The sequence below is a fragment of the Mandrillus leucophaeus genome, unplaced genomic scaffold, assembly GCF_000951045.1.
Source record: "Mandrillus leucophaeus isolate KB7577 unplaced genomic scaffold, Mleu.le_1.0 Scaffold695, whole genome shotgun sequence".
Taxonomy (NCBI): Eukaryota; Metazoa; Chordata; class Mammalia; order Primates; family Cercopithecidae; genus Mandrillus; species Mandrillus leucophaeus.
The window spans coordinates 799074-822451 of record NW_012107530.1 but is presented as its reverse complement, the minus strand read 5'-3'; the positions used below and the strand labels follow the sequence as shown (position 1 = coordinate 822451).

Genomic DNA, 23378 nt, shown 5'->3' with positions numbered 1-23378 from the left:
GAACATCGCACCCTGGGGCCTGTAGGGGACTAGGGGGCTGGGGGAGGGATAGCATTAGGAGAAATACCTAATGTAAATGACGAGTTGATGGGTGCAGCAAACCAACATGGCACATGTATACCGATGTAACAAACCTGCATGTTGTGCATATGTACCCTGGAACTTAAAGTATAATAAAGATAATAATAATAATTTAAAATAAAAGAAATGTGATACATATACACAATGGAGTAATATTCAGTCATAAAAAAGAATGAGATTCAGTCATTTGCAACACATGGATGGAACTGGAGTACATTAAGTGAAATTAACCAGGCACAGAAAGACAAACATCACATTTCTCTTTTATCTGTGGGATCTAAAAATCAAAACAATGGAATTCATGGACATAGAGAGCAGAAGCATGGTTATCAGATGCTGGGAAAGGTAGTGTGGGTGGTATGGGTGGAGGTGAAGATGCTTAAACGGTATAAACAAATAGAAAGAATGAATAAGACCTACTATTTGATAGCACAACAGGGTGACTATAGTCACCAATAACTTGATTGTACATTTTTAAATAACTGAAAGGGTATAATTGGATTGTTTCTAACAGGAATGATAAATGCTTGAGCGGACGGATACCTCCTTCCTCATGATGTGATTTTTTCACACATGCCTGTATCAAAACATCTCATGTTCCCCATAATTATATACACCTACTATTTACCACAAAAATTTAAAATTAAAAAAGATTACATATCAATACATATATCAAATAATCAAACATAATCAGAGCAAGCATGACACAGAAAAAGAATAAAATTCATGCATCGTATACCTTGAAAGTGTGCATAGCAAACGTAAACATAGAAAATCTTTAGTATAGTCATAACTTTTTGTCATTTTACACTTAGAACTAAACTAAAAATTACAAGTTAGCAATTTTCCACATTAAGCACTTTTGTGCACATATTAAGTAAACACCAGTATGTCAACATTGAACAGTTTTTATGTAACAAACAATTTGCTAACCTAAATTAGATTGATACTATTCACAGGGAATACTACATATCTAAATTATTTCTATATTTTTGTTTTAATAGCACTAAGAGTAGATAAATCAGTCCCACAGAGATATGTTGACAGAAATGGAAGAACAGAGCTTAAAGCAATTTCAACAAGTCCGAGATATTCATTATTAACTTTTATTAGTAACGTGGCCCTACTGGCCATTACTAGTTTGCAGCTCATGCCACATGTGGCTCACCTTGCAAGTTCACCGCCAGAACTGATCCTCTATTCCATTCAAAGACAAAGTCACCGATTGTTGCTTAGACGCAGCAGGAATGGCAAATTGCTAGCAAAGTCCTCTCCATTTCTGTACTCATATCCTCCTGGGCCACTCACAAACAGCTGACAGCCTGGCACAGTCTTTACAGCACACTTTGAATAGCACTGACCCATAGGACCTGAAAAATTGGTCTGTCAGTACTTTCATTCTGCAAAACTCAAGGTAAAGAGACACAGCCTTTTTACCAGAGAGTCGCTCAGAGATCTGTGAAAAGTTAGCATATTTGGGGCAATGCATTAGATCGCTTATGCCTCCAAACCCATGCAGATGGCAAAAGTGCTGACAGACATTTGTGTCTTTAGTTTTAAAATTATGCTGTTTCCACACATTAACATTACATTCACTTATAAAAAGCGTGTTTCTGTTTGAAATTCTTGTAAATAATGGTTGTCATTTTACATTCATGATGATAGCAGAAAACAGTTTCAATCAGACAAATCCAATTAACATGAACATATTGACTTTCACCAGCAAACAAAAGAGAGAGAACTGCAAGAATAAACCCTGGGGTCCCCCAGAGGAGAAATGGCAGTGAATTCTAAAGAGTTATTTCAATTCATACTCTAATTACTGAATCCATGCTCACTGGCTAAGAATCTCCAGCACTGTGGACAAGCCAGCTAATAAAGGGATGTATAGAGTCCATACATAGGGCACATGTTATTACCTCCATGACGTCAGTGAAGTGAGAGACTGGGTTCTCACCTTGACTTGGGAATTGTTCCCAACCTCTTACTTCTGTAAAAAAAAAAGAAGATTTTGTGGACAAAAAAAAAAAAAAGCCAAACTCTGTAAAATACAGATACAGTGGTTTATTCTGAGACAAATGTGAGGACAATAACCCATGACACATCCTCAGAAGTCCTGAGAACATGTGCCCAAGGTGATCAGGTTACATCTTGACTTTATACATTTTAGGGAGACTCAAGTTACAGGCAAAGACATAAATCAATGCATGTAAAGTATACATTGGTTTGGCCTTGAAAGGTAGGACATCCTAAAGAGTTGAAGTCAGCATAAAGAAACACTTGGGGTTAAGATAAGGGGGTTGTGGAAGTCAAAGTTCCTGTTATATAGATGAAGCCTCCAGGTAGCTAACTTCAGAGAGAATATATGGTGAATGGGTGACTGCTTCTTATCGTACCTTAAAAGGTATCAGATTCAGGTAAATTTCTCCAGGTTTGGAAAAAGGCCTGGAAAGGGAAGGGGATTCTCTACAGAATGTAAATTATTCCCCCGAGAGATGGCTTTGCAGAGTTCTATTAGGTCATTCTTGCATTGCTATAAAGAAATATCTGAGACTGTGTAATTTATAAAGAAAAGAGGTTTAATTGGCTCGTGGTTCTGCAGGCTGCACAGGAAGCATGGTGCTGGCATCAGCTTGGTTTCTGGGGCGATCTCAGGGAGCTTTTACTCACTGCAGAAGGAGAAACAGGAGTGGGTGCATCACTCCTGTGATGCAAAAGCAGGAGCAAGAGACAGAGAGTGGGGAGGGGGAGGTGCCACACACTTAAACAACCAGATTTTGGAGAACTCACTATCATGACGACAGCACCAAGCCATGGGACATCGGCCTCCATGACCCAGTCACCTTCCACCAGACCCCACCTCCAATTCTGGGGATTACATTTCAACATGAAATGTCGAGGGGAACACATATCCAAACTATGTCAAGGGCCATTCCAAAATATGTTAAATAAATATATTTTGGGGAAAAATTCTTTGATTTCCTTTAGGGCCTGTTATCTGTCAAGTGATATTACACCAGAGTCAGGTTGGAGTTAGTATCTTATTTCTACAAAGGGGCTATGCTGTCAGTCTTAGGATCTGCATTTTTATGTAAATGCTGGTCAGTTGTGTCTAAACTCCAAGAGGGAGAGGGAGTAATGAGGCATGTCTTGACTCCCCTCTTCCGTCATGGTCTGAACTAGTTTTTCAGGTTTCTTTAGAATCCTCCCCTTAGCCAAGAGGGGAGTCCATTCAGTCAGTTGAGGAGCTTAGAACTTTATTTTTGGTTTACAATTTTCATGGAAATATTTTTGCTCTTTCACCACTACCAAATGATGTCCTCTCTGTCTCTGTCCAGTTCAACTCCCACTTTGGTGCTCTGCATATCCCTCCTTCCCCCATCTGTCTATGCCAATGGCTGTAAGCCTCATGCTCCAGAAAACTGCCACACAAATATGCCCCCAACTGTTGACCACTATAATTAACTGTTGAACATTGCACTTGCTACAACAGGGGATACACGCTGTTAAGATCCAGTCCAGCAGTTGACACTTTGAGCTGCATATGACACGTGGCTCAATATAGAGAGAAGCACAACGTGCTGGGAATGAGAGGTAGGCAGCACAGCAGAAACCCAAACAGGACTCAAAGGAAGAATGCAAGAAGTTTACTCCCTGTGTATAGTCAAGAGTGTGGTCAGAGTAGTAACAGTTTAGCTCAAATATAAGCATGATTCTGAGAGGCAAACCAGAGACTGGTGGAGTGATGGGAGGCTTTTAAAAGCAGCATGAGACATTGTTGCATGGTGGTGGGGATTACACTGGAGTGGTTGCTTGCTTGCCAGTGCCAGGTTGATTCCTGTGATCCTTTACAGTGTGTTTCCAAACATTCAAAAGGGTACTAAAAACGCTAAAAGGTGAGAATACCACTATTCTCATTTATCTTCCTATATTAATCTTCCATATATTTATCTTCATACATTCTCCCATTCTTACTAAGCTGGCCTGAGTCTGATTTTCTGATTAGCTCTCTAGAGTTGAGCTAGAACCAGAACTCTACCCTATAATGATTATAACAACCACCCCTGTATGTTAAGAACCTACAGTGTACCAGATACCATACTGGGTGCTTTAAATACCTTTTATCATCCTCACAGTATCACTGTAAAGTAGGAATTATTATCCCATTTTATAGATATGAAAAATGAGGACCTGAGAAGTTATTACACAATTAATAAATAATAAAGCTGGTTGTCTCATCCCCCATGTACAAAGTCGGACTATGGCCGAGACCTAAGAATCCCGTCTTGTTCTTGTCATCTTCCTCTTCCTGACTTCAATTCTGTTTCCTGAAACCTCAACTGTCGAAAGTCCTTCTCCAGACCAGTCATACTATCTAGAGTCAGGCTGGTGTTTCTGTTGCCTACTAGGCCTAATCACCTGACTAAGCACCCTAGGATGTCAACCTGGGCCTGGATCAAGCTAGACTTTATTTCCTTTTGTAGGCTGTTAAGACTGGCCACCCCAGTGGAGAGTCCACTTAAGATATCCAGGTTACACCCCTGGACCCAGTCCTGGCACTTTCACCCTTGTGCAGCTGATGAGGTCTCTGGAAATTTGGTAGAAAAACTACGTATTTCTGGGATTTGGGAACCTCAACCAATCCTTTCTGTTTAAAAATAGGGGAATGTTTCCCAAAGGGCAGCCCTTGTACTACCTGCATCAAAATCACCTGGGCTGCTTTAAAACTGAAAATTCCCAGATGCCTCTGAGACCTCCCAAACCAGACTTTCCAGGTGGTTCCTGAATCCACGAGCGTCCTCGTCTTACAGACATCATGTCTCCAGTTGTGTCCATCTCTGAATGGCTATCTAATTGATTTTCTGACATAATTTATAACAATACTCATCAAAGCTTAGCTCAGTCATGTTAAGAGCAAAGGAAAGAAAAAGGAAGTTAACAAGATGGAACGGCTGTAAATGACCCAGCATCTTGCATACTTAGCTGCAGTTAATTCTCCTAGAAACCCTGTAGTGGTGATTTTATTGCCACCTGCATTGTCAAGCTAAAGAGACTAAGGCTCTGATAGGCTAAATGCCTTATTCAAGGTCATGAGGCTGGACTGAGGTGGGTGTAGATACAAACCCAAGTCAATCTGAGCCCGGTCCCCAAGTCAGTCCTTCTACACCACTCTAGCATCCCCCCGTCGTCATTCTGCTCTGCTCATCCCTGCCTGTTTTTACTCATTCTCACACTTAGTTTCTTAGTTCTTTGTTTTGCCATAATATAGACATTACACATACATTGTGCACACAAGAAGTTCTCAATCGTTGTTTGGCAATTAAATAAATGAATTATGTGTACCTTTTGAATCTATAACTAAATCATATACAAACATTCCCTCACGATGGTTTGACTTACAATTTTGCATTTTACGATGGTGAGAAATCATCACAATTTTGACATAATGGACCGCACTCAATAAACTGCAAGAGATATTCAACACTATATTATAAAATAGACTTTGTGTTAGGTGATTTTGCTCAACTATAGGCTAATGTAGTGTTCTGAGCCTGCGTAAGGTGGTCTGGGCTAAGTTATGATGTTTGGTAGGTTAGGTATAGTAAATGCATTTTCAACTTATAATATTTTTACTTATGATGTGTTTATTGGGATGTATCACCAGCATAAGCAGAAGAGTATCTGCATTTCAAACAGCCAAGCAATAGGCCTACAAAAAAAATTTTTTAACTCTTAAATTTGGTCTATTTATAGTTACAAATCAGGGAGTTGACAAATATGGTATATGGGTCAAATCCAGCCCACAATCTGTTTTTATACCCAGCAAGCTAGAAATAGATTTGTATTTTAAAAGAGTTACTTAAAAAATGAAAGAATATGTCACAGAGACCAGAGACTGCGTGGACCTGCAAAGCATAAAATACAATCTAGTCCTTTACAGGAAAGCTTTGCGAACCCCTATTACAAATGGTAAAACGTTATTATGCTAGACCACGCATTCTCAAAAGAGGTGATATCACAAAAAAAAAAAATGGATTTTTAGGAGAATTTAAAAAATTAATCATTTCATTTATAAAGCAAAGATACACATATAATACACAAACAGATATACAGTATATCTGTGATTTGAAATGTCATGATTGGAGTGGTAGTGAAGAAAATACATCTAAACAGTCCTTTAATGGGACAAATATGAATAAAAGATTGAGAGACACTGTGCTAAACAATGGCTAAAAGTGTGGGGGAAATGACTTCATTGTGGGATGTACAATCTTCTCGTGTTTCACCTGTGTAGCTTTCCTCTTAAGGTCAAACACACCCATAATGCACTTATCTATTCATAACTATGACGTTATAACCCACACCCTGCCAGGACAGCCCAAGGCGTCTCACACACCAGCCATTTCTGTTATTAAAAATAAAGCCAAGAGGTTGACTTTTTGAACTGAGAAGCTTACATACGTTGTCCCCATTTTTAGCCCTGGAACTGTCTCACAGCCAAAGACAAGCATCCTGGGTTCTGTTGTGGTAAGTCCAAGGGGATCAAATGCCAAGTTGGAGAAGTAACTAGCAGACAGAGAGGTAAAACTTCTGTGTAGCAAACATTCACAAGAGTCGTTCTTGCTTTTTCAACTCATTCCAAGTCTCCCATAAAGTTGTTCCTGTCAAGATCATCAAAGAACATTTCATTGTAAATCTAAAACAATTAGAAGCAAGATGGGAAAAGAGTATGTCACTGGTATATGTCTGGATTGAAATAACACTATAAGAAGTGGCAGGTGAAGAAAGTAGAAAACAGGAAAATCATGTGCTTGATTGTCACGGTGGCAAATTTAAAGTTGAAAAATATAATTTAAAATGTAGAAACCAAATATTAGAAATGTAGCAAGTAAAAGGGGACTAGTGATGTCAGAAAGGGTTTTAGTGCAATGTTAAACTTTACATGAGCTATACAACCCTTCCTGAATACCATTCAAAAGACAGGCACACAAAAACACACACATGCATGCACACACAAAAAACAACATAGACAAGGAAACACAGTATGTACAATTTATTGCATATGGTAAACATAGCCTAAAACTATAGAAGAGTTTAGAACATAAAAAATAGAATGTTATGTTAATATTGTTGCTATTTACCAAAAAAATCATCATAATAAAAGATTACAACATTGAATTTTATTTCACTAGTGCAGAGTGATATGCAATATAATTGTACAGATTAAAATAAATTTTGCATTAAAATTAAAATTTGGGGAGGAAATTTATGGTAGCAGAGTGCCAGCAAAAACAAGTACATACAAAGGATTGGAAATAAAATTATCAATGTACAAGTGCTAATATAATACTTGTCACAGGCAGGGATGATTAATGGATGACAAAATTTTTAGAGGAAGAGTGTTAGAATACAAGATATTTATACATTTTCAAAGTAGCACTTCCCAAGCTACTTCACAATTATGAATAAGATGTCTTTACAATGGACAGCTCTCCTAGACGCCTCCTTAACCAAGTAACCAGTCCTAGTATCACGATAATGGTGATGGGCAAACAGGGCATTCCTTGCCTGAAGATGGGCTGAGGTAGGAAGCTCACAACATTAACTAAGTAATGTTCTTGGCAAGAAGTTCAGGCTGAATTTAATTATGAGGAAATTATCAAACAACTTCAGAATGTAGACCATTGAGCCAGACACCTGAACTTTCCTTCACAAACAAGTCAATGTCACCAAAATCAATGACAACAACAAAAAGAGAAGGAGATATTTCGGGTTCAAAAATGACTAAAAGAGTATAGCTACATAATCTTTTTACTCTCTTTGAACCCAAAACGTCTCTTCTCCTTTTCGTTTTCTTATGCCTGGTGACATTGACCATTTGAAGGAGACAGATCAGTTGTCCTGTTCAATGTTCTCAGTTCCTCACTTGTGTGATGACTGCCTCCTGAGGAAACTCAGCTAAGTGTTTTCAGCAAGAACACAGCGTTGTTCATCATGTCCACTTCTAGCACCTCCCATCCGGAGGCAGAGTGTCCCATGTGACATGTTGTCTCTTGCCACGGGCTCCTGACTCCTGTTCATTACCGAATGGAAATTGAGAGGAGCATGGCTGTGGTGTCTTAATGCTGTTTGTCCATCTGGGCCTTGGTTTTCTTAGGCACTGATCACAATTGGAGGGTAAAGGACTGTGATTGCTCTAATCAAGGAGCCGATCGAGTTAAAAATCAAGAGCATTTTGTGGTAGTAAAACCCAATCTTCAGCAAAAGATCCCTGCAGTGTTGGGTTTGGAATTTAATTCTTGAGTAGGAAGTTCCAACTTGAATTTATCATTCAAAATGAAGGCCAGTGCTTAGTTAAATAAATGATTGATGATACCTTTTAAATCAAAAAAAAAAAAAAAGTCTATGAACTTGTAATTGTGTCCTTTGAACACTGGTCCTGTTTTGAGGAATGGCCAAATGAGTAAGTTGCGAATTACGAGGGGACACATGAGTTCTCGGGTCTGCTTCTGTGCCTTGCACATACACTGAGGAAGAGGGTTTCATTGTGCAAGTGGAAGGTGGGTACTCAAATGCCAGGCTCTCTGACACAGGTGGAGAACATGAAGACGAATAAGCTCAGATTCAATACTTCATTTCCAGAAAATGAGAGGTTCGCACTGCTGGGAGTTTCATCACTTTTTCCCTTGAAAATGTTTGGGGTATGGTCATGATGCTTTAAATAGTTTCTCACTGGTTCTCCTGAGCATTTTTGGTGCCAACAGGATGCAGCACACAGAAACTGACTAAGAAAATGCAGGTTTTGAGACAAGCTTTGATGAAGAAAACCCCAAATGCATTTTAAATGGACAGTAGGAGGATGTTGCTTCTTTTTGCTCTCTCATATTTGACCTGAGGAAGGCAGGACACAGTGACTCAGCAAAGCCGCAAGAGCCTCTTTATTTTTTCTTTTTTGTTTTAATTTTAGATTTTTTGGAGATGGAGTCTTGCTATGTCACCCCGGCTGGAGTGCAGTGACCTGATGTCAGCTCACTGCAACCTCTACCTTCCAGGCTCAATCAATTCTCCTGCCTCAGCCCCCAGAGTAACTGGGATTACAGGCCATGCCACCATGCCTGGCGAATTTTTGTATTTTTAGTAGAGATGGGGTTTCACCGTGTTGGCCCAGCTGGTCTCAAACTCCTGACCTCAGGTGATCTGCCTGCCTTGGCCTCCCAAAGCGCTGGAATTACAGGCGTGAGCCACCATGCCCAGACTCAAGAGTCTCTTTCTTACAGGTGATCAGACAATGTAAGGTAATAGCTACAAGACATTCCCATCAATCTCAGGATCTCAGAGTGATTGACTTTGACTGCACCACAAGTTGTGGTATGGTAATCTGTTAAATTGCTAATTAATTCTTGATTAATATAAATTCAATCATACAGTGGTATCATCTCATAATGCCATGAGGTACGTGAAAGAAAGGGTCCCTGCCCTCGTGGACTTCATTACTCACCCTCCAGAGAATAGAAGGGAGACAGATTCCCCTGGTACTGGTACATCGTCCTCTAAAGACATTCAAGACATAAAAATAGAGATTTATGAGAGGTAGGATAGTGCCACAGAGACACAGGCTCCGGAGCCAGACTTGCTTTAGTTTGAATCTGAACCTCATCACTTAGGAGTTACATAAAATTACACAAGGCAGAAGTTACTTAAACTTTTTAACCTTTTCTCACTTGTAAAATCAGGATAGCAACAACATTAGCTTTTTGAATTCTTGTTAGAATTAAATAACATGCTCAAGTGAAGTTGCTCAAAGAATGTTTGAACTCATGTGCATTTGAAAGAGTTTCAAGACATATTGTTATGGGAAAGGGTTACAGAACAATATTTAGAAAATTAACCCATTTATAGTAATTACTTAGGTTTACCTGTATGTGTGCTACATATCTAGGAAAAGTCTAGAAGGAAAAACACATGAACCGAATGAGTGAAATCTCTGAAAAGCAGAAGTTGGGGTGCAGGAAGGGTTTTTTTTTTTTTTCACATCCTGCTTCATTGTGTTCATATTATTTGAACCTTTTCACTGAAATGGTGTTCAGGTGTTCATCTTGTCACTTAGGTGATATATTTTTAGAAGGCAGAATCCATAAGAAAAATGGCACATATTGGTGGTTTTGAATCCTCCTAGTGCTTTACAATATGTTGGATGGTAGGTATCTGCTGCTTTATTTTTTCCTTCTCACTGAAAACTGTTTTGTTCCTGAAACTGTTTTGTTCCCACCTGTTCTAGAGAGGAGGGAAACGAGCCAATTACTATGTGGACTTCTCTGTGAGGAACTGCTCCAGGCACCATTTTCCCAGACACCCCAATGTCAGTGTAAAAATGTCTCGGCCAAAAAATTATCGTGAGAGCACTTATTATCTGCCAGGCATTCTTATGAGTGCTTTACACGTATGGTAAATTATTAGCCCTCCCACCACCCTATGAGATAGATATTTTTTTTTTTTTTTTTTTTGAGCTAGAGTCTCTCTCTGTCACCCAGGCTGGATGCAATGGTGTGATCTCAGCTCACTGCAACCTCCGCCACTCGGGTTCAAGCAATTCTCCTGCCTCCGCCTCCTGAGTAGCTGGGATTACAGGCGTGTGCCACCATGCCCAGCTAATTTTTTTTTTTTTTTTTTTTTGAGATGGAGTTTCGCTCTTGTTGCCCAGGCTGGAGTGCAATGGCGCGATCTTGGCTCACTGCAACCTCCGCCTCCCAGGTTCAAGCGATTCTCCTGCCTCCGCCTCCTGAGTAGCTGGGATTACAGGCGTGTGCCACCATGCCCAGCTAATTTTTTTTTTTTTTTTTTTTTGAGATGGAGTTTCGCTCTTGTTGCCCAGGCTGGAGTGCAATGGCGTGATCTTGGCTCACCGCAACCTCCGCCTCCCAGGTACAAGCGATTCTCCTGCCTCGGCCTCCCTAGTAGCTGGGATTACAGATCCCCACCACCACACCCGCCTAATTTTGTACTTTTAGTAGAGACGGGGTTTCTCCATGTTGGTCAGGCTGGTCTTGAACTCCCGACCTCAGGTGATCCGCCCGCCTCAGCCTCCCAAAGTGCTGGGATTACAGGCACGAGCCACTGAGCCCGGCTTTTTTTTTTTTATTTTTAGTAGAGATGAGGTTTCACCATGTTGGCCAGGATGGTCTTGAACTCCTAACCTTTTGATCCACCCACCTCAGCCTCCCAAAGTGCTGGTATTACAGGCGTGAGCCACCGTAATCAGCCAAGATACTGAGATAGATACTATTTTTATCCCGTTTGCAAATGGGAAACCTGAGGCCAGAGAAGTTATGAATCATTCTTCCTCCCTTCTAAGGAAAGAAAAAAAAAAAACTCAGTTTTAAGTTTAGGTATATATCATATATATTTTTAAATCATATAATTTTCATATAATTTCATATATCACATAAATCAGATTAAAGGCTTAGCTAAAACTAACAACCAACTTTTTTTAAATTTTTTTAAATTTTAAGTTCTGGGTACATGTGCAGAATGTGCAGGTTACACAGGTACATGTGTGCTATGGTGATTTGTTTTACCTATCAACCCATCGCCTAAGTATTAAGTCCGGCATGCATTAGCTATTTTTCCTGATGCTCTCCCTTCCCCCACACTCCCCAGAGGCCCCAGTGTGTGTTGTCCCCCTCCCTGTGTCCACGTGTTCTTATTGTTCAGCTCCCACTTATAAGTGAGAACACGTGGTGTTTGGTTTTCTGTTCCTGTGTTAGTTTGCTGAGGATGATGGCTTCCAGTTCCATCCATGTCCCTGCAAGGACATAATCTTGTTCCTTTCTATGGCTGCATAGTATTCCATGGTGTATATGCACCGTATTTTCTTTATCCAGTCTATCACTGATGGGCATTTGGGTCGATTCCATGTCTTTGCTATTGTGAATAGTACTCCAATGAATATATGCAAGCATGTATCTTTATAAAAGAAGATTTATATTCCTTTGAATATATACCCAGTAATGGGATGGCTGGGACAAATGGTATTTCTGGTTCCAGGTCTTTGAGGAACCACCACACTGTCTTCCACAACGGTTGAACTAATTTACATTCCCACCAACAGTGTAAAAGTGTTCCTATTTCTTCACAACTTTGCCAGCATCTGTTACTTCTTGACTTTTTAATAATTGGCATTCTGACTGGCATGAGATGGTATCTCATTGTGGTTTTGATTTGCATTTCTCTAATGATTCGTGATATTGAGCTTTTTCCCTATGTTTATAACCAACTTTTATAAGACCCTACACAGCAAGTATTTTTATTAATTCCAACTGATTGACACCCACAAAGATCCCATTTGATAAATGAGGAAGTAACTGATGCTCAACTAATGAAGGGTCTTGCCAATATTCACAACTAAACTGAGGTTAAAATCCATTTCTTTTCATGCATAGTCCTGTGGGATTTTTCCCCTAATTATTTACAAATTGATACCCATGTACCTGTGGGAAAATGTTGCTAATAATAACTGGCATTTGCATGGTGACCTACAGTTTACAAAACACTGTCACATATATTACCGCCATTTCAGAACCTCACGAGAATGCCACTGACAAGGAAAAGCAAGTGTCTGCCTCCTCTTTCTTGGGAAAAGGTGGCCTAGAGTTTTAAACACCTACCAACGGGCAATTATCTAGAAAGTTTTAGGACACAGAATTTTAATTCTGATTTCACATTGAGGATTTTTCTAAGGTTTGACAACATATCATTCATAGCTGGAAGGAAGGAATCATATATTAGTTCCTTTTCAGGCTGTGGAAATTTTCAACCTGAACCGATTGTAGCATTCTGCTTAGTGGCCACCAGAAAAGACAACTCCTTCTCCCATCCCCATCCCCAACTAACTCTTCATGAGTTTGGTGTGGGTAACGTAAGCCCAGTGGCGAACCATGGAAGCAGGAGAAGAGGCTCGGGGCTAAGTGTTTTATAGCATACTCTCATTTAACTGAGCCCTCCGGTGCTGGGCGTGACGCCTGTAATCCCAGCACTTTGGGAGGCAGAGGCAGGCAGATCACTTGAAGTCAGGAGTTCGAGACCAGCCTGGCCAACATGGTGAAACCCTGTCTCTACCAAAAAATACAAAAATTAGCAGGGCGTGGTGACAGGCTCCTGTAGTCCCAAGTACTTGGGAGGCTGAGGTGAGAGAATCGCTTGAACTCAGGAGGCAGAGTGTGCAGCAAACTCAGATCTCAGCACTGCACTCCAGTCTGGGTGACAGAGTGAGATTCTGTCTCAATAATAATAATAATAATAATAATAATAATAATAATAGAGCCTTCCTACACCTGTGAGTATATATTATACCCATTTTACAATGGCTGGCTTTCAGAAATTTTGTGTAACTTTCCCAAACTCACAACTAGGAAATGGAGAAGCTAGGATTAATGTAGGTCTCTCTGATTTCCAAACTGTACTCGCAACCTCAATGCTTAACAGTTTCTTCTAGCAGACAGCCATCCTCTTGTCCTAGGCGATCTTTCACAGCTGGGGTTAGGGACCTCTGGAGCACAGGAGTGCCACCCAGTTGTAGCCCTTGTACCTATGGTGCAACCAGCAGACACTTGCCTTGACAGTGTCCATGAAAACCCATCTTTATGCTACGCAGATTCCCTCCTGTCCAACACTTTCCTCCAAGGAACTAGCTGCAGTTGCAAAAATCCCTCTTCAATACCATTCTTCATTGTTTGTAGGCACGGGCAACTCGGTTCTCCAGGGCAGAAGGGTTGGCCTAAAGGCAAGGCAGCAATGATGTGGTTTTCCTCACCACCACCCATGGGGAAGCCCAGTGCTGGTGCCTGCTCATGAAAAAAACCACAGCACCTTAAGCGATACCCTTTGCCACCTGCACTTTCCCCAAAGTGTTAACAAGGAAAGACTGCTGAACAACTGGTGGGGCTATCTGATCCCATTACTCGTATTTTCTCTAAAGCTCTTCTTCCTTTCCTGAATGTCTGGAAGTTCACACCTCTGGCTGGGCATCTTCACTTCCCCATGTGCGCACATATACACCACGCATACACACACACACTAACGGGTTTATCTCTCCTTTGAAAGTCTATGGAGTCTGCAGAGTATATTTGTCCTATAATGCAGGAGCCTTGGACTTGAAAAGCGCAAAAGACCTTGTCATAATGTGCAAAGTATTCAACCCTCAGGTGAGTTGTCTAAGCAGACTTTGTCATGAGCAGTGCTAGACTAAGTGACATTTGCACACACATAGTGTAATTGGTTCTTATGGCTCTGTAACAGAGATTGTGCGTGCACGTGTGTGTGAGAGAGAGAGAAACACAAGAAAAGAGATACAGAGTGCCCCACACTGGGGAAAGGAGTGCAATGGCTATTATCACACGAAAAGTACGAATACTTTTCCAAGAATTGGGGAGGAACAAGATTTGGAAGAAAAGTAAAATCATGTCCAATTCACTCAACCTTGAATGAATTTGAAAATGCTCCTTGCAGTCAGGACTCCAGTACTGAGAGTTAGTCATTCCTAGCTTTTATTATTAGGCACAGAATCCAAGGGGAATAAATTAGCCTCAAATTTATTATATAAATGTACATAAAATAAGATGCAAAACTATATTTTACTTCTGTCCCAGAAATCTTAGTTCTATTTTTTACATGAGTACAAAGATTTGCTTCATGGAAATTTTTATATCAGAAACAAAACTGAAAATATTCCAAACATCCATATCCCAAATTAAAAAAAGAAAGAAAGAGAAACAAAGGGCAGGGTTGTCACCATGAACATAACTCTGTAGATATTTTTAAAAATTAAACTCTAAACAAGAAAGAGGGGGAACAGGTTAAGTGTTCAGCCTTGGGGAGTAAGGGATATCGATACCATTAAGCCTCAGACCTCTATCAAGAATATCAATTATAAGGCACTAGCTCCCCAGTGTTGGTCCACACATGGTTTCCAGGCCATAATATAGTTTCACCACTGTCTGTTAAAATGAGAAAAATGAGGATAATAATGTTTTTTGTTTTTGTTTTTGTTTTCATAGAGATGAGGTCTTGCCGTGTTGCCCAGGCTGGTCTCGAACTCCTGAGCTCAAGTGATCTGCCCACCTGGACCTCCCAAAGTGCCGGGATTACAGGCATGAGCCACCATATCTGGCTGATAACAATGTTTTTCGTATCTAACAATTATCCATCTGTAGGACTGTCTTTTACTCCAAAGTTGTATTTCTGACTCTTTTGTGAAATGATGATGGAAGATAACAGTTGTGGTTTATATTTTAAATATCAACTGGGTTAAATGACAATTTCAGAACACCTTTTTAAATTCTACTGTTCAAATTCATTTGTGGAACCCAAGATCTGGGCACCATTGGTCTAAATGTAGTTAAACGTCTAACTTCTCATTGCATGTTACATGATGATATTCACTTTTCTGTGTTCCATACCAGGAATATAGAATCACCAATGATGTAACCCCCATTTGGGCTATCCCTTTCACTCTGGTGGGCATGAGCATTCTCCTACTGCTAAACTTCCATTTAAGCCCCATGGGTCCAGAGATCATCATCATCCCCACAAGCTACAAGAACTTGGATTACCACCTCTCCTAGATGAAAAAGATCACTTGGACAGACCTCTACTTCAACAAAAGGACTCCTTCACAATTGCTCTCTTCTTGGTCAACAGGTCATCACACCCCTTCTGGCACAAACAGGACCCAAAATCACCCTCATAATCATAATTACAGAGAGGTCCATCTTCATGACCGTCATCCCCAAGGACACCATCTGCATGGACACCATCCCTATGCACATCATCACCATGGCCATCACTTCCATGAGGATGGACCCTATGACCCACCACCCCATAGCCAAGGTTCCCAAGGTCACCATCGCCATAGCCATGGCCCACCACCTGGGCACTCAGAAGGATGAGATCCAGGTAAAGGACACTTTCCCTTCCATTGCAGACAAACTGTATCTGCGTTCCCACTCCCTTCTAAAGGAAGGAGAGGTGCTGAGTCTTCCTGAAGTCAATTTTCCCAGCTTCCCATAGCTGCACAACAAAAACCCTCTAAAGCCAAACTTTCAGCCCTCCCTCAATCTGCCTCTGAATCATGTCCAGGGAAGTTCAAGAGTGAGTTTCCACAAGTTTCCAAGTTTTTGCATGTAGATTTCCAAAATAAAATGTGATTCCTTAGATGGGAAAAATATTAAAATATTTTGAACTAGAACCACAAATGAAATGACCAGTAATAATGAAAATCTCAGTTCCTCTCACCTTACATGCTTACTCAAGATGCAGCAAAATATGGATGGGAAAGGAGATCACATGAGCGAGATATCAAATGAAAAGGAAAGAGCTCAGTGCTGCCAATCAGTAGTTAATTCTGTCACTCTCCACTACATCACTTGAGGCAAATCTATGACCTTTCAAATTTCTTTCTCTTTTGGACTTCACTCTAATTCTACAGTCTCTATTACTGCTTGGGCTACATGTGGGCATACCAAGAAAGGATGGTACTTAAAGGATGGAAGATGATAGTGATGATGATGATTATTATTATTATTATTATAAAAGTGATGCAAATTCTCTCCTAGTGATTATTTCTAGTTATATAAATTTCCTCTTGGAAAAATAAGTTCTGAACTCAATCATGAAGCAAACAAACCTCTGGCTATAAATTCCAAAGAAGTTTGCTGGCATAAATCATGATCATAAATTCATGTTCACAAGAAATATCACTTTATGTTCAGAACAAATTTATTTCAATTTCAGGTTGCCATCCTACTAGCCTAGTGGGAAATTTAACCCCAGGCCTTCTTGGATTCTCCTTGCCCTGCCCTGCTATTTTCCGCACAAAGTTGGGCCACAGTTTTAGAATCTCACACAGTGCCAAGCTGTCTGGGTAGTGACCACCAGAAGGAGGTCTGATCCTTGATCATGAGCCCAACAGTTGCCCCTGTTGAGGGATAGTCACCACTCCACCACCCTGAGTGGTGACTATCTGAGTCTTGTTTATCTGCTACTTCTGTAGCAAAGCGTGGATACAGGAGTGTCTGTAACTAGCAATGGACGTGACTGCTAAGGTAAGGCATGTTACTATTCTCTCCTGGCTTCTTGCTGCCTTCCTGGCTACAGGCCCAGAAAGCAGGGCAGAGGTGTTCTCTGCTTCAAAGACCCCAGACCTCGCTGCTCTTCTTATATCTTCTTCCTCGGCTAAGGGTTCTCTTTCTAGTCTCAGGTAACTTCACTTTATTTATTTTTAGGGCCAGAAGACTCTTTTTCCATGCTGAAATATTCATTTTCTTCTCAAATCAGGGCTCAATCATTTGAAACAAACTAAAAGAATTCAGATTCTCTATGCCTTCCAAGTACAACGGTGGTACTCAAAGTATTGCATAACCAATATGAAACAAGCACTGACCAATCAGACCAGACAAAACAACGAATCAGAATACCTGCCATCCATAAACAACCAGTGTGGCCACTCTGACAGATGCAGCTGAATGTGGCCCTGTAAAATCACATTCCTCCTAGAGGCATGGACACCAGGTCAGCTGCTTGAATGGGGAGAAGAGAAAAGTGAGAACCAGGGAGGACAAAAGATACAGAAGTTAATAACTCGGAATGTATCCTCCTGCAGAAGCACTAGTAGGGTTCAATAATTTACAAAGTACTTTCATAAACATTGCTTGAATTAATGACAATATTACCTTGAATACAGAGGAGTTGAAGTTCTCAGTTCATTTCAATTAAATGCATTCTTCACATGCACACCCAATACTGCAGGGGAATTACGAGATAAGAAACCATTCCCACCCTGAGAGCATACGTTCTACTAGAGGCTTTAGACAATACACCATGTATCCCTGCCTTTCTAGACTTTATATGTCATCATGGCTAACAAGGCTATGAATCTTTGCAAATATTCTGTAAACTTTCACAGGTGATGTTCATAGAGGGAATATAACTGCCTCCTCAAATGTCTAAAGCCCAGTCGCCTCACTCTTCTCTAGAAAATTTCTCCCACTTCCTACCATCACTCTTGCTGTCAGTGGCACAACTATTCTTTACGTCTTATAGCAGAGAAATACTTCTTGATTCTCTCTTCTTCTTCATCCCTATAACAGCACAGACGTTGTCTGGTTTGTTCACTAAAGCACCTCCCAAACACTAAGGGTTCAAGAAATGTTTACTTAATGACCTGGTACAGTAAAAATTTATTATGATTCTGAATTTTTTTTGTTTTGTAATTTCATCTTTACCAAGTCCCTTATACAGAAAATATCATTGTATCAAAATAGGTCAGTTGCTGGAACAAACAAACTCAGTGGCCTAAGGATGGAGAATTTGATTTCTCTCTCATGTTACAGGTCAATATGGGTTATCAGCAGGCGGTCATCTACATGGTGATTTGGGGTGCCAGGCCCCTTTTGTCTGTGGCTCTGCCTTCCCCTTGGCCTCAGAATTGTCTCTTGGATCCTCTGCATCCAGCCCACATCGGGAGAGACTGGAGGATCAGAAAGGTGGTTTCTGTGGGCCAGGCCTGGAAGGCACATGCATGATTCATGCTCACATTTCACTGGCTAGAACTCAGTCATATGGCCACACCTAACGCAAGGGAGATGGGGAAATGAAGTCTGCCTGTACTTCAAGGAGGAAAGGGACATAGGTGGGCAAATGGGTTGCATGATCACCATTTCTTAGGGAAGAAAGAGGAGAACCAAAGAGGTTGAATTACTTGCTTAGGCTTACAGCCAGAAAAGTGGGACTGGGATTAGAACCTTGACTGGCCTCCACCACGGCCACACGCTGTCTTCTTGCTGACACTGCTGGCAGACGCTGCGCAGGCCTGTTTCTTTTGTTGCTGTTGTTGTTGTTGTTTTGAGATGGAGTTTCCCCCTTGTCACCCAGGCTGGAGTGCAGTGGTGTGATCTTGGCTCACTGCAACCTCCCCCTTCCTGGGTTCAAGAGATTCTCCTGCCTCAGCTTCCCAAGTAGCTGCAATTCCAGGCACTCGCCACCAAGCCCAGCTAATTTTTGTATTTTTAGTAGACATGTTGGCCAGGCCATGTTGTCTCACACTCCTGACCCCAAGTGATTCGCCCACCTCTGTCTCCCAAAGTGCTGGGATTACAGGTGTGAGCCACCACGCCCGGCCTGTTCATGAGCCTTCACTGGAAACACACTTGCTGGTCAGCCTCAACCACTCCTGTCCACTTCCCCCTGGACAGAGCTCCTCATGCATTTCCCCATCCTCCCAGTCTCCAGCTTCTGCATCTCTACTTCTCCTCCTTCCTCTCTGCCTCGGAACTTCGCAAAATCGCTTCCATTTTTCATATTTTCCACACAAGACCCCGTTGAAATCTGCCTTCTCCCATGACAATGCACTTGAACCTATTTCAGTCAGGCAAGGATTCTTAGACACCTTTCCCTAGCATTGGAGAACTAATATAAGAACTAATCACCACACCCTGCACATATATTAATATTACCTCATTACTTCTCAAAAACACCCTGGTAAAATATTATGATTTTCTACCATTTACAGGTGAGAAACTTAAGTTCAGAAAGGTTATGTGACCCTGTCTTGCTTGCGGTCACATAGGTAAGTAGCAGAGCTAGACTGGAATCCAGGTTGGACTGACTGCAAGCTGATGTTCCTGCCCCACCCCTACAATAGTCCCATTCGCTCCCACTGACCCCTCTCCAGGGACTCCAGGGAGAATCAACTGACAAGTTAGAGATCCTAACACAACGAAACTTCAACCTTTATGTTTGTAAGACTTGAAGATACGGCCGGGCGCAGGGCCTCACACCTGTAATCCCAGCACTTTGGGAGGCGGAGGCGGGCGGATCACGAGGTCAGGAGATGGAGACCATCCTGGCTAACACGGTGAAACCCCGTCTCTACTAAAAATACAAAAAACTAGCCGGGCGAGGTGGCGGTCGCCTGTAGTCCCAGCTACTCAGGAGGCTGAGGCAGGAGAATGGCGTGAACCCGGGAGGCGGAGCTTGCAGTGAGCCGAGATCGCGCCACTGCACTCCAGCCTGGGCGACAGAGCGAGACTCCGTCTCAAAAAAAAAAAAAAAAAAAAACTCCTCTCTCTGAATAGTCTAATTTTATTTAAAAGTTTGCTTCGGTTTTGTGAATGTAAAACACGATATCCACTGTAGGGGCAAATAGGTGTGATGCCTTTCCTTACCCACCATAAGGGTCACAGCTGGACCTCTTACAACAACAAAAAGGGTTAACAGAGGAAAGCATAGCATATTCATTTAATCCAAGTTTTTATAGGGTGGAAATCTTCAGAATGAAGACCCAAACACACAAGTGACACTGTTCATCGTTAGGCTTAAGTCGATGAAGACTGTACAACAGTATAAAATGTGATTGGATAAATAGGGAAAGATCCCATAGCAATAGACTGTCAGGGGAAACCCAGCCAGGGCTTCAGTTTGAGTTCTCCGTGGCCCCTCTGTGTGGCAGTTCTTGCTCCTGAGTATAGGGGCCCAAACCCTCTGGAATGTGGATCTGAGGACCTATTATCAGACAGTAAATCCTAGAATTTCTTTACGGCCAGCCCCTACAAAGAAAGACGCAGCGGGGAGGGTAGAGCTATATTTTAGGTTTTATGGTTATTTGGGGGCAGAGGTATTTCACTTTCTGTGACCTGCCTGGGGGAAGAAGAATTCTAGTTTCTATGTTGCCTTAAGAGAGAAAGGAGAGCAGGAGAAAGTGGAGTGGGAAAAGGTCAAACAGATCTCGCTTCTGAGGCCCTTTTGGTTTCCTTCAGTTCAAAGGACTCAGCATATCAAGGCACCATAGTCTGGAATATTGTGTTCTGGGTCCCAACAATATTCGAGTGAACATGGGAGTGGTAAATGTCCTGGGGCTATGTAATAAAGGGGGATCTATTAGGATTGCATGGGGGACGGGAGCGGTGGCTCACGCCTGTAATCCCAGCACTTTGGGAGGCTGAGGCGGGCGGATCACAAGGTCAGGAATTTGAGACCATCCTGCCAAACATGGTGAAACCCCGTCTCTACCAAAAATACAAAAAAAAAATTAGCTGGGCGCGGTGGCGGGCGCCTGTAGTCCCAGCTACTTGGGAGGCTGAGGCAGGAGAATGGCGTGAACCTGGGAGGCGCAGCTTGCAGTGAGCCAAGACTGTGCCACTGCACTCCAGGCTGGACGAGAGAGCGAGACTCCGTTCTCAAAAAAAAAAAAAAAAAAAAAAAAAAGGATTGCATGTGGGGAGGCTTCAGCTTGGTAGCGATACATGGGTAGGATTTGCATAGGAAGAGGGTCTGGGTAAAGGCATTCCTGGTGAATTCCTGGCACCACTACTTCTAGGTGAGTAGAGAATCAGAAAGAAGGGTGTTGGGGAACAAGTGAATATAAGCAGGGGGGTTCCAGAAGTTCTTAGTGGGCTCTGGAGCTGTCATTATTTGGGAGATGAGCCTCCGGGCTCATCTTAAGGCAAAGCAAGGCTACTGTTTTCACTTCGATTATTTGCTTACCTGGAGTGGACTGAGTGGTTGATAGACACTATGGAAAGACATGAAGCCTCCGTCCTCTCTCCCAAAATAAACTACTCCCTCTTTGGTGAAACAACTGAAATCAGGAGGACAGACCAGGAGTACTACAGAGTACTGCAGGAGTGCTGCAAAGCAATGTACCCTTCTTAATGTATCACAGAGGGAGCGCTGCAAGTTGCAGAGAACAGGAGTGCTGGAATTTAGGATTCCATTCAGTGACCCTTACTCCCATCCCAGACTCTGCTCCAGGTTATAGCACAGCATGCGTCAGCACAGAGCTACCTCTGAGAGCTAGCACACAGAGTGGGTGAGCGGGAGAGGCCCCAGTGTGCCTGAGGAAACTGAGGCAGGAGACAGGGACATGAACTTGGAAGTTATCTTATGTATGCAGGAATGAGGACCAGACCTGAGCAGTGGGAATTAGGGCAATGAGAATAGGAATAGACATGAGAGATATTGCCAGTTGGTTGATGTTTGTCATGCATTTAGAAAATGCAAAGCCAGACCAGGCACGGTGGCTTATGCCTGTAATCGCAGCACTTTGGGAGGCCAAGGTTGCCTGAGGTCAGGAGTTCAAGACCACCCAGGGCAACATGGTGAAACCCCGTTTCTACTAAAAATACAAAAATAAATTAACCAAGTGTGGTGGTGTGCACCTGTACACCCAGCTACTTGGGAGGCTGAGGCAGAAGAATCGCTTGACCCTCAGGGGTGAAGGTTGCAGTTAGTCGAGATCGTGCCACTGCACTCCAGCTTGGGCAGCAGAGTAAGACTCCATCTCAAAAAAAAAAAAGAAAGAAAAGAAAAGAAAATGCAAAGTTAAATAGACTGCAGTGTATACAGAACTAATGCAATTGAGCAGAAAAAAGCTGGCCTGTCCGGAGACCAGATAGGACACCCATGTTTTATTTTCAGTTGTGTCAACATCCTGCATGAGACTCCCGGAACTCACTGGCTGCCCCTGTGCATGAGCTTCTTAGGCATGTAATAGAATTAATAGCAGTCTGCTTCTGTGCAGGTAGGTATCCTGCAAAGAGATTCTGCAGGAAACATGTCTGCACATTGTACTCATTCTTGCATTGTTTACCCATGTAGTGACCTTCACAAATGGCTCTGTGAAAGTCACAGGGGAATAACCGAGTTAGTAAGTACTTTATTCCCCTCCTTCATCAGATTCTGCTCTGATTTGCTACATAAAGTTGTGTAATCACCTGGAAATATGCACTGTGCTCCCTCGTGATTTTCAAATGCAAATGAGCAGGTTAACAACCCCAGTGTTGCAATGTTCTAGCCGTAAATATGTTTGGATAACCCAGCAGAGCCATTTAACCTTTGGGAACAGGGCAACTAGCGTATGGCAGCAGGAATCCAACCAGTGCCCTGAGTGCTGAGGCAGAGAGGAGGACAGAAAACGAGAGGCTGGAGATTGTCAAATTCAGTATCCCAGTTGGCTCTTGATTCTTGGTGAAACCATCCCTCAGCTCCTAGAGGGAGACTGTTAGATCATGAAACTAATTATCATCCTTTTCCTCTGCTCCAGGCTGCTACTAAGTTTAACCCAGGAATCACAGTCCGAGGAAATTGACTGCAATGATAAGGATTTATTTAAAGCTGTGGATGCTGCTCTGAAGAAATATAACAGTCAGAACCAAAGTAACAACCAGTTCGTACTGTACCGCATAACTGAAGCCACTAAGATGGTGAGTGAACTGTGTTTAACCTTGAAGTCACTTGGGATTTGT

General features: G+C 41.9%; 1 protein-coding gene across 3 annotated transcripts in view; it reads left to right on the top strand.

The window, feature by feature from the left end:
* Positions 1-22876: 22876 nt before the first annotated feature.
* The window catches only part of KNG1 (kininogen 1), a 26746-nt gene continuing 26244 nt past the window's right edge, over positions 22877-23378 (top strand). For all 3 annotated transcript variants that reach the window (XM_011964368.1, XM_011964367.1, XM_011964366.1), the window contains exon 1: positions 22877-23336. In XM_011964368.1, the coding sequence (XP_011819758.1) occupies positions 23142-23336 (195 nt within the window). In that variant the 5' untranslated portion in view covers positions 22877-23141. The remainder of the gene's footprint in view (positions 23337-23378) is intronic.